The 16,131-nt window shown below is 42.8% G+C and overlaps 1 protein-coding gene across 1 annotated transcript in view; it reads right to left on the bottom strand.

Moving 5' to 3' along the window:
- Positions 1–1,112: 1,112 nt before the first annotated feature.
- Positions 1,113–16,131, bottom strand: part of LOC145396703 (uncharacterized) — a 61,213-nt gene continuing 46,194 nt past the window's right edge. Inside the window, exons 2-7 of the mRNA XM_080269990.1 lie at positions 7,573–7,750; positions 6,561–6,709; positions 5,413–5,526; positions 3,868–4,004; positions 2,587–2,926; positions 1,113–1,244 (exon numbers count right to left, since the gene is read on the bottom strand). Coding sequence (XP_080126116.1) covers positions 1,113–1,244; positions 2,587–2,926; positions 3,868–4,004; positions 5,413–5,526; positions 6,561–6,709; positions 7,573–7,750 — 1,050 coding nt within the window. The remainder of the gene's footprint in view (positions 1,245–2,586; positions 2,927–3,867; positions 4,005–5,412; positions 5,527–6,560; positions 6,710–7,572; positions 7,751–16,131) is intronic.

Raw genomic sequence — 16,131 nt, 5'->3', positions numbered from 1 at the left:
TCTAGTTTAGAAAACTGAAGAATGCAGGGACCTAATCTCTGTGGTTGGACACCCCTCACTTAGTCAAGCCAAATTACTGCCCAGTTATCACTGACTCATCATCTAGCCATGCTTTGCCACTTTTTGGCAAGTACCTGCTGCAGCATCTCATCAGTGGCCCCAGTCCTTCTCCCACTCTTGGACATTCAGGACACTACCCTGTCTCTAGTGTGCCTTGAAGTGACCTGTCTTTCTTGTTGCCTATCCTGGCAAGTTCAGGGTCACCTTGTAGGGTGTCTTTCCCATGCTTTGGGTTGCCCATCCTGCCTTCAGACACAAGCTTAATGGTTTCCTATAACCCAGGAAGCCAACTGCAACATTGAATGGTAACCATATAACAAAATACTACAATGGGACAATATGAAGCCACATTGTTTCGCCAGTTAACTGGTTTGAGACTCGCAAATGTGGGTCCATCTAGGAACCATACCTCCACACCCTTCCCTGCTCCATGCTGTGGTGAGGTGCTGTCTGCCACAAGGGAACATTGATTTACTGTATGTGATGACCCTGCAGGGGCAGTCACTTGCCTGTGGTTGATAAGTCTGCTCAGCCAGACAGACTGACTTTCATAAAAAACAACATACATTACCACAAGACCATTTTGTTCAGCTGAGATGTTAAAAATGATCCAGGTTAAATCTTTGGACTATTACAATATCCCCCAACTGATTCAATGGTATAGATTTACCTTGAATGAAATTTCAATGTGCACCCATACAAAAGAAAGAGGTATCTTAACTGGAAGAAAAATGTATCCACATACTGAACGGCTTCAGCCCAACCTAGACTTTCTTCACAATGTCAATATTGTATGCATATGTAGCTGAATGAGGATCAAGGATGGTAAGAACTTGGTTACATTTGGATACAAAATATATAGATAGATAGATAGATAGGAAGACAGATTGATAGATAGATAGATAGACATATATATAGAGAGAGAGAGAGAGAGAGAGAGAGAGAGAAATAGATAGATAGATAGATAGATAGATATATACATTTTGTGTGTGTGTGTGTGTGTGTGTGTGTGTGTTAACTGCGGTAATGTGCCTAACCTTATGACACTGCTACTAGATGTAGAAGTAGTTTTCATAGTCATTGTAGGAGTGGGCCCGTCGTGTGCGTGTAGATGCCTCAGGTGCATCTGAGTCTTCGTCATCCACTGCCGTCTCCACCAGGTCAACACTTTGTGCCCAGGGCAACTGGCAAGGAATAAACAAGGATTAAACCTTTTAAATGAGCTGAGTACATTGGTAAAATATAGCAATACACAGAGTTATGTTTTGTAAGTACAGTAAACCCTCAATATAACGAACCCTTTTATAGGAAACTTTGGATATAACGACCTTCCATTTCCGGAGCGAACTTCCGCCGGATATAGCGGCCTCTGGTCGCTATGTCCGACAGCTCCCTGGCATGGCAAGTGTACTGTTACACTACTACATTACATCATGGGCTTTGATTTATATGTACAACTTCATAGAGGATGGTATTACTGTACATGTAGTGAATAACTACATAAGCCATTGAAGTCTCCATGTGAAACTTAATAGAGTAAGTTGTGGTATCGCACGTGGGACCGAACAACTCCACAGATATAGCAACCATGGGTCAGTAATTCCATGGTTAATAACGACCATTGGATATAGCGAACTTTCTGATATAATGATCCAACCCTACCCCCAATTAGTTCGTAATATCGAGGGTTTACTGTATATGATTCAAATTGGAGGGGCTATATACTGTATAGCCATCATTAGGTGTCTTGCTATCACAATGTCATGATTAACTTTGTAGTTATGAGTATAATTCTTCCATGGCAATCATTAACTTCTTCACTATGGGGGAGGTTCCTAAGATGGATATAGCTCTCTGATGTCAGATACAATAAAATGAAAGACATGTTCTTGGGCTGTTGGAGTTAATGCTGAAGTAAGCCCTTGTTGTAAATCACCTTATTTGGCTTTTTTTTTTTTTTTTTTTAAATGCCTTGGCAAATCACTGAGCTGCCTATAAAACTGGCTTGCCAGTTTCCCCTAATTCAAAATATTAGTTGTATGTGAAACCTGTATTATTTAACTGCTTCATTCTGACTATGCACAGTTCATTTTATTTGGGGCAATATCTAATGACTTTATTCAGCATTAAGGACCTGTATCTCTGCAGGGGTCAATGGAGGCAGTATCTAACCCCAGCAATTTGGTAACTCTCTCTAAAGGTTAACAAAATCAAGTATGTAAAGCAAGAAGGTGGAAATATATTATTGGACTGAAAGGGTTAAAATCATTCCTTGTAACAAGGACTACCTGTATTTACACTGTTGTTTTTGTGACTCCAGGTTCATCTGAGTCTGAACCCAGTGGAATGAAAGCTGCTCTTCTTCTGTAACTCATTATTCTCCTCTTGGGAAACAGGAGAGAGCTGAGGGATGTTTTTGTAACCAGGTATCTCTGCACCATCCACTTGTACTGGTGTCACCACATGAAGGCATCCCTCTCTAGCAACTTTTATGTTTATATGATTTAAATTCAGTCTTTTCCATACCTGTCGTCTCGCTGCTGCTCGTAATGGTGGGACTGGCCGAGGTTTACGGAGTGGTGGGGAGGGTGTCACTTCTCCATCTTCCTCCTCCTCTTCTTCCTCCTTTACTCCCTCTTCTCTTGACTCTTCACATTTGTAGTTATTATTGTTGTTGATGTTATTGTTATTGAGGATGGTGGTGGTGGTTGTGGTGGTGGTGTTGATGGTGACAGTAGAGGCTCCATTGGGGGAGATGGTGATGGTGGTAGAGGGGAGGAGAGTGGTGGTGCTTGATGGAGGTATGGGGGCTGGAGTTCCTTGTAATTTTTTGGTTTTACGAACTGATGAGCGATGAAATGATGCCCTGAAAAATAAAGCAAAATCATAGTGTACTTAGTACTGTGTTATAAAGCACAGTATGGTAGGCAAATAATAGCTAGCTTTAGCAGAATAAAAAATAAAACATACGTAGTAAGCTGAAACACAAACAAAAACTAAAGCCTGTTCCATATGATACATCCAAATATCAAAGAAAACTAAGCATATAAGTGTTTGAAAATCAAATTAAAGTGTACCTTATTTCAAGTGGCTTGCTAATAATACAAACATATCAATTACTAAACAGGTAGTAGAGATTAAATTCTTTAGCAATATACTGTATTCTATTCCTAGGCAAACACGTCCAACTCTTCAGCACTGAAATGGATTCATCCGCACAAAAAAGATTAGCAACTTTAATCCAGTACCAGGCATACACAGGTGGTGCAAATATGCATTCTTTCATACTGATACTGGGTAACAGGTTCATATCAAGAATGTCAGTATATCTATCCATCTATAGAATCACCACCATGCCACCTTGTCCTCTGCCACTTGGCTGCCCTTCCTCTAGCTCACACTTTTCTCTCATAAATCTCCATTCTCCATCCCTTTATCTCTTCCTCAGTCTTCCTCTTCCCCTACATTTCACTCTCATACACTATTACAGTCAGACTCTTATTCTCCCTCCTCTCCAAATGGCCTAAGCTTTGTTGGGCTGCACAAGGAACAGTTCAAAATGACCCTGTTACGTATGCAATCTAAAAAATCTTCCAGCAACCAAAAATAGGTATTTGTTTAGAGTAAAACCCTGACTATGGCTTTTTCCAGCCAGGGAACAGAGATCAAAGCTTATGAATATACATCCACTGAATGGACTATGACAAACTCTTGATAGTGGACAGGCTACAGTACTATTTAAGCATTCCCTCCATGTCTACAAGGAATGAATACATCTGAATAATTAACTTCTGATACCGAGTGTACCTGAAGGCCGGAGTGAGGTCTGGTGGTGCCAGGCGTATTAGGAGGCTGGTGTGATCCCGGGTGATCCATCTTGAAGCCAGGCGCAGTGGCCGGTCATCTGGTTGCAGCCGCCGCTCTCGACCATCATTGCCACGCATCTACAAAGTGGATGTATAGTACAGGATAGTACAGCAATTCCTTGCATACCAAGAGAAAACATATAAAGATTTTTACGGTAAGGATGTTAAACAACAAAGGAAAAGTTTTCATGTGAGAGTGATCTGTAAAAGATGGTGAATAAGTCTGACTTAGTTTACACATTAAGAAGATTTAATGGTGAATGCAAATAAGAACAAGAAAAATGCGGCATGCAGTACGAGTAGAGAGAGGAAACAAGATGAATTGTGGAATACAAATGGAAAATGAGGTGCTTGAGGAGACTGAGAAATGAAGAAGTGAAGAGGTTTTGTGGTGTGGATGTAGATGTGATAGAAGGCATCAGGAGAAACACACTGAGGTGGTTTGGCCATGTGGAGAGGATGGAGAGTGACAGACTGACGAGGAGAGTGTATGTGAGTGAGGTGGAGGGGGGAGAGGGAGGGGGAGGCCAAGGATGAGATGGAGGGATGGAGTGGAGAGGTACATGAGAAAAGGGAGTGTAAGCTGGGAACAGGGCAATGAAATAGCAGGGGACAGGGTGACATGGAGGCAATTTCTTTGTAGTCACCCATTACGGGATTAAGGCGTCTGGCAATAGATAGATAGAGTTTACACATTAAGAATATTTAATAGTGAATGCAACTAAGAACAAAACAAATGTGGCATGCAGTAAGAGTAGAGAGAGGAAGCATGATGAATTGCAGTATACAAATGGAAGATGAGGTGCTTGAGGAGACTGATAGGTATAAAAATAGCAAGCTGAAGTGTGACGTCAAAGATAAATTACCAGGTAAGAAGAGTAAATGAACAACTTGGCAGTATTAAGAAGAGTAGGAAGAATAGCTTGGAGGTGAAAAGAAAAGGCCTGTTTGAGTGAATGTTTGAGAGTGTTTTAGAGAGTGAGAGAGGCATGTGTGGACAGAGCAGCCTGGAGATAATTTTCATAGCCATCCCTTGGTAAAGAGGTTTCCAGGAGGAAGCAAGGTATCAAAGATGATGAAAACAGTGATGCAAAGATGATGACAATGATGGCGACAACATAAACAAATATGACAATGATGATGATGATAATGATAATGGTGATAATGAGGAATGCCTGACCTTTTAGCTGACAATGCACACTCTAACTCTCTACAGTACACACTGTGGAAGCAGAATCTGAAGCTCCAACAGTAAGAATATTAAATGCTCATCATCAACACCACCACCACCACCATCATCATTATCATCATCATCATCATCAACACCACCACCACCACCATCATCATCATCATCATCATCAGCACCTAACCCTCTTTCCCACTGACGTAGAACTGCAGCGCTGTATGAAGAGGCATGAAATCTACCTTTAAAAACTACCTTACCTCAAACACTTCCAATACTTCTGTATAATATTCTAGTACTAACCTCATAGAGACAGTAGAGGTGTGACTCTTTGTGGATATTATTGCAGAGCAGCACCAGACGCACCACCTCATCACATGTGGTTCTTTCACTCACCAGGAGGCTCTTGTACTGGGACTGTCATAAGGAAGGGTATTTTAACACAACAAATGCTTACACTGAACTGGGAATTTAGATATCAAAATTATACAAGTACATGGCTTTACAGGTGAAGAATATAGTTAGTTCTAGTTTACAAGAAACTAACTGGCGCATGCTCCCAGTTCATGACTAAGGAGATGAAAGCACATAAAACACTCATTTCTGACTACAAAACAACACTGAGTAAAGAAATGGTGCTAATTCATTGAGAACGTAATAATAAAATACAGTAACTTTAAAAAAATCCTTCCTTCCACTTCTGTCTTTCTTTCCTTCTCTCTTTCCTCCTCCTTCTGGCTATGGGCAACTCTATGCTGAGTGCAAAGCCAAATGGTTTCCTGTACACCAGAAAACCAAAAACCATTTACTACACTGGGTGGGAACATAAAACCAAACTATGGCACCTGGTGGTTTAGTGGGTAATTAAGGAGCTCCAACCAAATTGAGCCTATGTAGGTTTACATCCAAAGGGTGGTTGGAGTTCATTGCTCATGTAATGCCACTCAGGGATGAGTGAGGCTGGTCGCTCCCATCTTAAATGTCGGGACCAACTTGCCTAGTTACTGGCTTCTGTGCTCCTCATAGAATAACACAGGATTAGATGATGTATGTATGTATGTAGAAAACATTCTGCCTACATACATCTGTACGGCCTCATACACGCTCAAGTTATCCTGTCTAGTGGCATGTTTCAATGCAGCCTGTAACAGGCAGCCTCAGCCAAGGATGAAACACTTGGCCTAGTCATCCCACACAGGCTCAGCTTTGCCTGAGCTGGTGAGTTTGTGCAGATGGCTGGATATGACAGCCCGAGTGTGTATGGGGTCCCTAGGACTTTGAGGATTGACTGTATTTATGTGGACAAAACATCTGCAGGGATACAGGAGAAAAAATCACCAGATAGGATGATAGCAGACTGCTGGAGAAGGACAACTTGAGCCTGAAGTCCGTCAGATTCACATATCATGTGAACCTGAGGTTACCGTATATTGCTCTCCCCTACCACTCACCCCCTGGACTAGAGCACCATCGTAGACCCTGACGAGGCCCCCTGGACGCATCTTGAGAGCCAGCCTGGAATCCCCTCGAGGGTGGCATGATTGTAGCTCAGCTGGGCGGGAGTCATCATCCAGTGCCAAGCTTGTCACAACCACACCACCTGCATGGGGAAGGAAGTTATAATCAGACTGCTTTCACCTGATGGAACTGGTTCTCTCTAATCACTTGAATACTGTTGTGACTGTATGAAATTCTGAGCCTTAGTCTCTTTGGTTATTGTTCAAAGCAACCCTCCAAATTACCTTCACTTGACCATTAACATTCTCCTTTTTACAGAATTAAATAAGAGATACTCAGACCCTGAATATATGCAAAATAATTTATTCCATATAAACCTGATGAAAAAAGAAGTCAAAATCAAGATCTGTTTATTTCAAGATGCCCAGACATATTACATTTAAAAGACTGGAGATCATAGGATGTGCCCAGCGACAAAACCATGAAAGTGGAAAAGTAAATGAAGATAGAAACAGAACCTGAAAATGGTGGTCAGTTACATACCTAATTTTGCCTAAACTATGCTCAGCTGCTACAGACAAATAAGCTAAAAATAAAGTCATTAATGACTAAATGCTGTTCCTACTTCTAATACTGTATATGTTTATTTCATGTATTTCTGATTTTTTTATGAATCACTTATGTCTCGTACTTTATGTTATATTAGAGTTCTATATTCAGAGTATAATGCAAAACTTTATTCACCACTTAAAGTAAGCAGCAATTCATAACATACAGCAGTTTTTCCACACAATCATAGTACTGTATAATCTTACAAGCATGCACTATTCAGCTTTGTAGATGAGGATACACAGGACATCGAGCATCTTAAATTACGATAATCAGACTTTGAGTTACAACAGATACATAAAAATGCTTTCCTTCTATCGATTGTAATAATGCAAATGACTATATTCATATCAACTTTCCAATTCCAAGTAAATCTACATCCAACCCCTAGCTCACCAGTTTTCCTAACAGAGAGCTCAAGTGTGAGGTAGAAGAGGTTGGGGTCGCGGTGCTTCATGCGGAACTTTGAGAGTATGGTTTGGACAAGCTGGCGGCAGGTAGTGGAGTAAGCCACACACACGGTTTTGTACTCCATCTCTTGCATCAGGCATCGCACCCACACACGCACCGTTGTCTGGGGAGAGAAAAAGATGTAAGAATGGTTGTAGTGCTTAGATGTACCATACTAGGCTACTGATCACCATCGTCATCATCACCATTGGTCAAATGATGTCAGTATAAAAGTAAAAAAATATATATATTCTGTTCAAGAATGCAGGTTCATATATTGTATCCATATTCATCTATTTTTAATGTATTACTTACTAATTGTGTATATGTTTATGTTTTACGTATTTCCATCTATGAATTACGAGTACTGATAAATAATGATAACACTAATAAGCATGGTACAATATGATCACCCACTCAATCTACCATGCATCACTGAATACAACATACAGCATAAAAAAGAAAGGTATCCGATTAATATGCTACAGTACAGTATTGTATACCGTCTTTGCACACTCATACCTTCCTGTCAAAACACCATCCATTGACAACTACACAACCTCAGACCCTCATTCACCACACTCCTTACCTCGCTACAACATACCCCACCATCACCCTCCACTGTATGATTCTACTCTGCCTTGCCTCCACTCCACTGCTGTATCTTACCCTGTACCACCACACACACACACACACACACCATACCTTATTCCTATAAATACTTACGAAGTGCACTTTTTAGTATGTACGCACACACGATGCACGCACACACACACATACACCTACAACCCTTACCCTTACGTCCTCTCCCTACCATGCCACACCCTCCCACTCCGTATCGCGAGAATCCCACCCCTGTCTGCCCCTGTTGGCCTGGCCTGCACCGATGACGTGGTAATAAAGGTCAGAGCCAAGGACCTGTATTCTCACTGATTAAGGAGGTTTCCCAGCACCTCTTCAATACCAATTTATTTCTGCAAAAGAAACATCGACATTTTTTTTCGATATATTTATGCAAAATACATCGATACCAAAAATATTTAAATGACGAACAAGAATATATCAATGTGCAGTAGGGAAAATCTATCGCTAAAGAAAAGATGCAATGTTTTCACTCTAATATGGTCTCGATATTCGTCCTCTGGCACCTTATTTTACGTAGTCCTGGTGCAGAAGACGATTCTTTATCATTCCATCGTAACTAGCGTTACATTTTAGCGTTAATCTCTTTCTACAACTCAGCATTCAAGACGAGAAGATGACAATTTTAGATCAAGTTAGAGTAAAAGGAGTATAATGGTCTTATGCCCTACGAGAACACAGCCCAAGGAGACTGGTGCACCGTGCGGCCACAAAAACTGCAGGATACTGAATGAGTGAAGGAATGTCACACCGTTACTAGCCCCAGGGATGACCCCAAGTGTGTGTGTGTGTGTGCATGTCACACACACACACACACACACACACACACACACACACACACACACACACACCGCCGCTTTAGGCGAGACAATTGGGTATTTATAGATCTGCTCCTGAGAAGACGAGAGAGGAGGAGAGGAAATGGAATGGGAGGGGGAGAACGAAAAGATAAAAAAGTAAAAAGTAAAGCAAAGAGTAACATACAGCTGGAGACAGACACACAGACAAACAGACAGATAAAAGGAGACAAATAGACAGCTAGATAGATTCATACGAGTATAGACAGATAAGTATAAAAATTTGTTGCTTACATTTTAACAGTTTTTGTGTCGTGATGGCAGAGAGGGTGAGAGAGAGTAAGGGAGAAGGGTGAGGCAAGGAGAGGCACAGTGAGGAAGGGGATGCAGGGTGAGACAGGGGACGGGGAATGAAAGGAGCGAAGCAGAGAGAAGGAAGGAAGGAGAGAAGCGGACAGGCAGAACATGGGCAAAGAAACTCAGCGTATGGTAGGGTAAGGGTGGGGGCAAAAGGGAAGCTGCTTATTTGTAAAGCTAACGCTGGTAGGTAATGTAGGAATCTGTCACGGTGATGGTGAAGGGGGATGAGGGTGGGGAAAATAATTGGGGGAGGTGGAAGAGGCAGTGTGAGGCAGGGGAGGCAGCTTAGGCAAAGTAAGCATGAAAGGAAGGGTGAGGATGACGTGCTGGGAGAGGTAGGGATGTGCACGGTGAGGCAAAGGACTGGCAAGAGTGCGGCAGGGTGAGGCAGGGGAGGGTTAGGGGTGAGGCAGGGTGGAACAGCTTTCAGGAATGTCAGGAACCACTCAAGAGAAAGTTCATTACCACCCACCCCCACCCCCACCCACCCTTGCCACCAAAACCCCACTCATCCCTTCCACTACTACCACAATACTACTACTACTACTACTACGGCTGCTGCTGCTGCTGCTGCTTATGTCATCACTACGACAATCACACTACTGCCACTATCATATATTACAATAATTCCTGTCATAAATACGATATGTCTGCCCTCACTGTCATTGCTGTACATTACCACGAACCAAGCTACCACAGATTTTTTGTTTCTTCCATCACTAACCTCACTACCACTAGCATCAGTCATTGCAATATATTACTATCACCATCCACGACCACACTTATCATCACAACCCTTACTACTACCATGCATTATCATGATCATCATCGCCACTATAACTTACTTTTAGTCATTATTCGTTCCGTCACCATCACTACCGTCGTTAATATGCATCACTATCGTCACACGCGCGCGCGCGTGAGCGCACACACACACACACACACACACACACACACACACACACACACACACACACACACCATCACCAGCACTATCAGCACCACCACCATCACCAATAACAACAACAACAACATAACTAACACACATCGCTATCATCATCCCCACAGCTGAATAAAATCGTCTGGTGGTAGCAGGAATACATAACTTTGGCGGTACCTGATGCAGAATACACTGTAATCCTTTCAGCTTTACTTGGAGAAGATTTCCAGCTTATTTCCCGTAGCACTGACGGCAGAAATGGGATAATACTGCGGCTTTATATCTTTTCCATAGCACTTCCTTGACTAGTGCTATGTTTTTTGTGTTAATATCTTGCTACAGCTCATCATTCAGGACAGAGAGATCTGAATTTTAGACCAAGTTAAAGTGAAAAGTATAGTGACGTCCTGGCTAAATAGAATTATTATTATTATTATTATTATTATTACTATTATTATTATTATTATCATTACTATTATTATTATTATTATTCGTTATCATTATTTTTGTTATTATTATCATTTTATATTCTCTTTCTTTTTCTTAAGCAGGAGTTGCCTACTGAGACTGTCCTTCTTTCTATTGCTTACGGCCTGATATATTTACACACACACACACACCCCATTCACCTACATGTACACCTGCTGCACCACCCACGCCTATAGCTACTACATCCCTCTCCCCCGGCGGCCGCCCCACCTCGTAACACCCCGGGAGGCACGTGTGTGTGATGGATATTCTCGTAATTCCCCAAACCGTGACTCCGGGAGGGTGTAGCTGGGTGTAAGTGGGTGTACGGGGCGGGGGAGGAGTGATGGGCCATAGGGGTGGGTGTAGGAAGGGTGGGAAGGGGGAGGGCTTCCAGTTTCGAGGCTAGATTTGTCGGCAAACCTCAGTTATGATAGTACAGAATAGTATACATTTGGGGTAGCACATTCCTTTGATTTAAATGCTTTCCACAAGCAAGTAATACAAAGTACATGATGCGGAAGCTTCGGGGCCCTTCAGGTAAGGCCCTTGGAGTGGTGTGTTATGGGAGAGTGATTTTTGATGTGGTGAGAGAGGGTAATATGCTTCCCTTGGCTCATTCTAGCAGTTTAGCCACAATCTTGTACGAGATGTCTAGCATGAGTCCAAATGATCTAATCCAGTTATCCTCTCTTCTTTTGTTCTTATGTGTGTTGTGCTGTGTGGTTTGGCTTCGCTGAAGTCTCTAAAGCCTAAGAGAGTGAAGCATGACTCTTTCGAAAATCCTTAGTGAGAGACAGACAAACAGAGCCACTTCTAGACACGCTCTTATACCTAAATAATATCTAGTCAATAGCTATAAACAACCTGGAAAAGGAAGAGGTGCTTATGAGTCCCCTAAACTAACACGAATATAAGCCATAGTGAATGCACGGAACAATATCTTCGTGAGCTTGAGAGGCTTTCTAGCACCTCTTCCTTAGCACTTCGTTGTGAATTGCATTTGATATTCTCCTGTATATCTTTATTCGTGGGGTAGAGAGATGAGTGTAAGAGGGTGGGTGCAGGTAGGTGCAGAAGGAAGTGAGATGGGTGTAGGTAGTTAGACGGAGGTGCTGGTGTAAGTGGGTGCAGGTGGATGAAAAATGAAAGCAGGTGAATGAAGGAGGGTCTAAGTGGATGTAAGAAAGACGTAGGTAAGCACTGATGGGTTTAGGTGGGCGTAGACGAGTTTGTATGGTTGTAGAAAGAGTTGAGACAGGTATGTGAGGGTATATGGATAGTAGAGGTGGATGTGACAGAGGGAGTGGGTGGGTTTAGGTGGATATATGAAAGATGTCCATAGGCATAGATGGACTTTGGTGGGTGTAGGAAGAGTGGAAATAGGTATAGATGGATTTAAAGAGAGCAGAGATGGATGTGAGTGAGTGTGAGAGAGAGAGAGAGAACGGGTGAGTTTGGGTTGAGATGTAAGAGATGTGGGTAGGCATAGATGAAATTAGGTGGGTGTAGATGAGCGTAGGTGGGCGTAGAGAGGGTAGAGACAGGTGTGGGTGGGTATGAGATAGTAGAAGTGGATGTGGGTGGCTGTGGGTAAATGAAAGTGGGTGTGGGAGAGTGTATATGGGTGAAGGTTGAGGTGAGTGAGTGTAAGTAGCTGTGGGTGGGTGCAGGTGATGTGGGTGGGTGTCGGTGAGAGTGGGCGGGCGCGAGGGAGAAAGCTAAGGGTGTAATGAATGGTTATGATAGCCTGGCTTCGTGTTTACCCTCCCTCCCTCACGCTGTGCTTCGCCCCATGTGTATGAATGTGTATGGCTTGCTGTAGCTATGGATGTATATGAATGTGTGTGTGTGTGTGTGTGTGTGTGAGTGAGTTTCGGTGTGCATAAGTTTGTACGGATGCTTATGAGTGTAAGGATGTGTATGTATGTGTTTCTGCGCTTCAAAGTGAGCATGAATGGGTAAGTCAGTGTGTTTTTGTGTTATAGTGTGTGTGAATGGGAGTATGGATGTCTATGAGTGCATGGCTTGTAGTGTATTAGTGTATCTTTCAGGGTTTGTATGAATGTGTCGTGGCTTCTAAGACTGTGTGTGTGTGTGTGTGTGTGTGTGTGTGTGTGTGTGTGTGTGTGTGTGTGTGTGTGTGTGTGTGTGTGTGTGTGTGTGTGTGTGTGTGTGTGTGTGTGTGTGTGTGTGTGTGTGTGTGTGTGTGTGTGTGTGTGTGTGTGTGTGTGTGTGTGTGTGTGTGTGTGTGTGTGTGTGTGTGTGTGTGTGTGTGTGTGTGTGTGTGTGTGTGTGTGTGTGTGTGTGTGTGTGTGTGTGTGTGTGTGTGTGTGTGTGTGTGTGTGTGTGTGTGTGTGTGTGTGTGTGTGTGTGTGTGTGTGTGTGTGTGTGTGTGTGTGTGTGTGTGTGTGTGTGTGTGTGTGTGTGTGTGTGTGTGTGTGTGTGTGTGTGTGTGTGTGTGTGTGTGTGTGTGTGTGTGTGTGTGTGTGTGTGTGTGTGTGTGTGTGTGTGTGTGTGTGTGTGTGTGTGTGTGTGTGTGTGTGTGTGTGTGTGTGTGTGTGTGTGTGTGTGTGTGTGTGTGTGTGTGTGTGTGTGTGTGTGTGTGTGTGTGTGTGTGTGTGTGTGTGTGTGTGTGTGTGTGTGTGTGTGTGTGTGTGTGTGTGTGTGTGTGTGTGTGTGTGTGTGTGTGTGTGTGTGTGTGTGTGTGTGTGTGTGTGTGTGTGTGTGTGTGTGTGTGTGTGTGTGTGTGTGTGTGTGTGTGTGTGTGTGTGTGTGTGTGTGTGTGTGTGTGTGTGTGTGTGTGTGTGTGTGTGTGTGTGTGTGTGTGTGTGTGTGTGTGTGTGTGTGTGTGTGTGTGTGTGTGTGTGTGTGTGTGTGTGTGTGTGTGTGTGTGTGTGTGTGTGTGTGTGTGTGTGTGTGTGTGTGTGTGTGTGTGTGTGTGTGTGTGTGTGTGTGTGTGTGTGTGTGTGTGTGTGTGTGTGTGTGTGTGTGTGTGTGTGTGTGTGTGTGTGTGTGTGTGTGTGTGTGTGTGTGTGTGTGTGTGTGTGTGTGTGTGTGTGTGTGTGTGTGTGTGTGTGTGTGTGTGTGTGTGTGTGTGTGTGTGTGTGTGTGTGTGTGTGTGTGTGTGTGGTGTAAAAATATAGGATGGTGTGGGAGGGTGTAGGTGGGAAAGGGAGGGTGGAGGTGGGTGCTAAAAGAGTGCAATTGGTACAGAGATTTCGAAATAGTTGTATGAAGGGCATATCGATCCAGCAAGGCGACGATTTTCCTTCTACTCTCCTAAACCCTCTTTCTCCCTCCCTCGCTTTTTTCTCAACAGTAGGTACAGTCAAGTACAAAAGTTTGCCTATTATTCCTCTGCGTCTACTTCACACTTAGGGCACGTCCGTCACTTTCCTCCCTGACGCATCATATAAAAGAGAAACATCTGTAGGCATACAAATATACCAAGCCTCTCCCGTTTTATGAATATTAGCCAGCAGGGGAAAGTGACAACCAGAAGTGAAATAAGAGTATTAAGCGCAGTTTTGTATCTTATTGGTAGAAAGGCATACGAAGCCTCTCTCAGTTTAGGAATTTTTGCCACCACAGGGATATGACAAGTTGAAGTGAAATATTAAGCGAATTTTTGTACCAATGGCCAGAGAAACATTCTCGTATCGAACCTCTTTCGGTTTAAGAATTGAAGCCACCGGAGGGAAGTGACAAGTGGAAGTGTAATATTTGGCGAAGTTTCCTACTTATGCCCAGAAAAATATACCTAGACTGTCTTAGTTTAGGAATATTAGCCGCCAGAGGGATGTGGCTAGTAGGGGATGAAATACTGTGACAAATTTGTGTCCCCAGCCGTAACACACCTCCCCTCTCCTCGCCCTAGAGCCCTTCACTCATAACCTTCACTCATACACCCCTCCAACCAGCCCCATTGTCACATTCTAGCCTCATTATACGGTGTTCCTTAGTTAATTGCCCATCTTTATCGTGGTCTTGCTCGTTATCCATCATGCAAATACATTCTCTCAGTTAAAGTGGTTGAAGCAAGTAGGGTTCGAAATGCGAATGGGATGAAACACCTAGGCAGAACTAAATTCGTTTTGTTTTAACCTGAAGGAGCTGTACCACTCCCAAGTTATGGCTGCATGAATTTCGATGACCTCTTAGTAACTGTTCTTGGTTACTAATCAAATCACCCTCCAGTCTGACAATATTTGGCCATTAACCTCGTTGAAAGAGGTTAGGGATTTTTGTCAGTTTAGAGGAAACGAGCTGTAGTAAAATTATTATTAATGTACTGTACCCATGACCATATTTACATGTCCTTCAAGCCTCCGAAACTCTATTAATTAACATATATAATGTAATCTGTGCCTGTGGCAGTCTATATGAGGCTCACTACAAAAACGAACCTTCTCCTCAGGGGAAAATTTCGATTATGAAATGCTTGGACAATAGAATACAAATGATAATCACCACCAACTATAATATTATTAATAATAATAAACAAATAAACGAAAAAATTTAGTTTAGGTGGGTCGATCCAGTCAAGCTTTAAGCGGGTCCACACTTAATATTACCTACCGGTACCTTATGCAACATTTATATAACAATTAGTCACGATAGTCATAGGTAACTGATAAACTGAGAAACACAGACATATAGATAGACAAATTGATGTAGATAGATAGATATAGATAGATAAACAGACAGATAGATATTGGTAGATGGAGAGACACACATAACTATACGATCGATAAAATTTCATTAGTTGCAGGTAGAGTGAGAATCATTGCCCTAACCACACCACTGCCAGTATCATCACCAACACCAACATCAGCTCCACTCCGACTTCCAGTATCGCTGTATCTAACCATTGCCTCCAACACCCTTATCACCACCATCATCATCACAATCATTATAACAACAGCATCAACCATCATCACTTCTCCCACCATTACCACCTCCATGATTTCAGATACTAACATCATCACCACCACCCCATCACCGTCACCACCCCCATCATTGTCATCATCATCACCACCATCACAACTATCCTCATAATCACAATTAACAAACATCTCATCGCCATCATCATCATCATCATCATCATCATCACCACTAACACTACCCTACCACCACCCTACCCCACACTCCAGCATTACCACCCTCTCCACCACCTCACAACCTCATCACCTTCATCACTATCATCAGGGGCGGCTCATTGCAGAACCTGTAGCGTGGGAAAGTGAATCATCAGTGTGAAGCAGGTTTCGACGTGGTCCCTCGCTTGATTAGGTT

This window comes from Coenobita brevimanus, chromosome 39, assembly GCF_032717465.1.
Source record: "Coenobita brevimanus isolate Jiangsu-jjx chromosome 39, ASM3271746v2, whole genome shotgun sequence".
NCBI classification, from domain to species: domain Eukaryota; kingdom Metazoa; phylum Arthropoda; class Malacostraca; order Decapoda; family Coenobitidae; genus Coenobita; species Coenobita brevimanus.
This window is presented reverse-complemented; position numbering and strand designations above follow the sequence as displayed.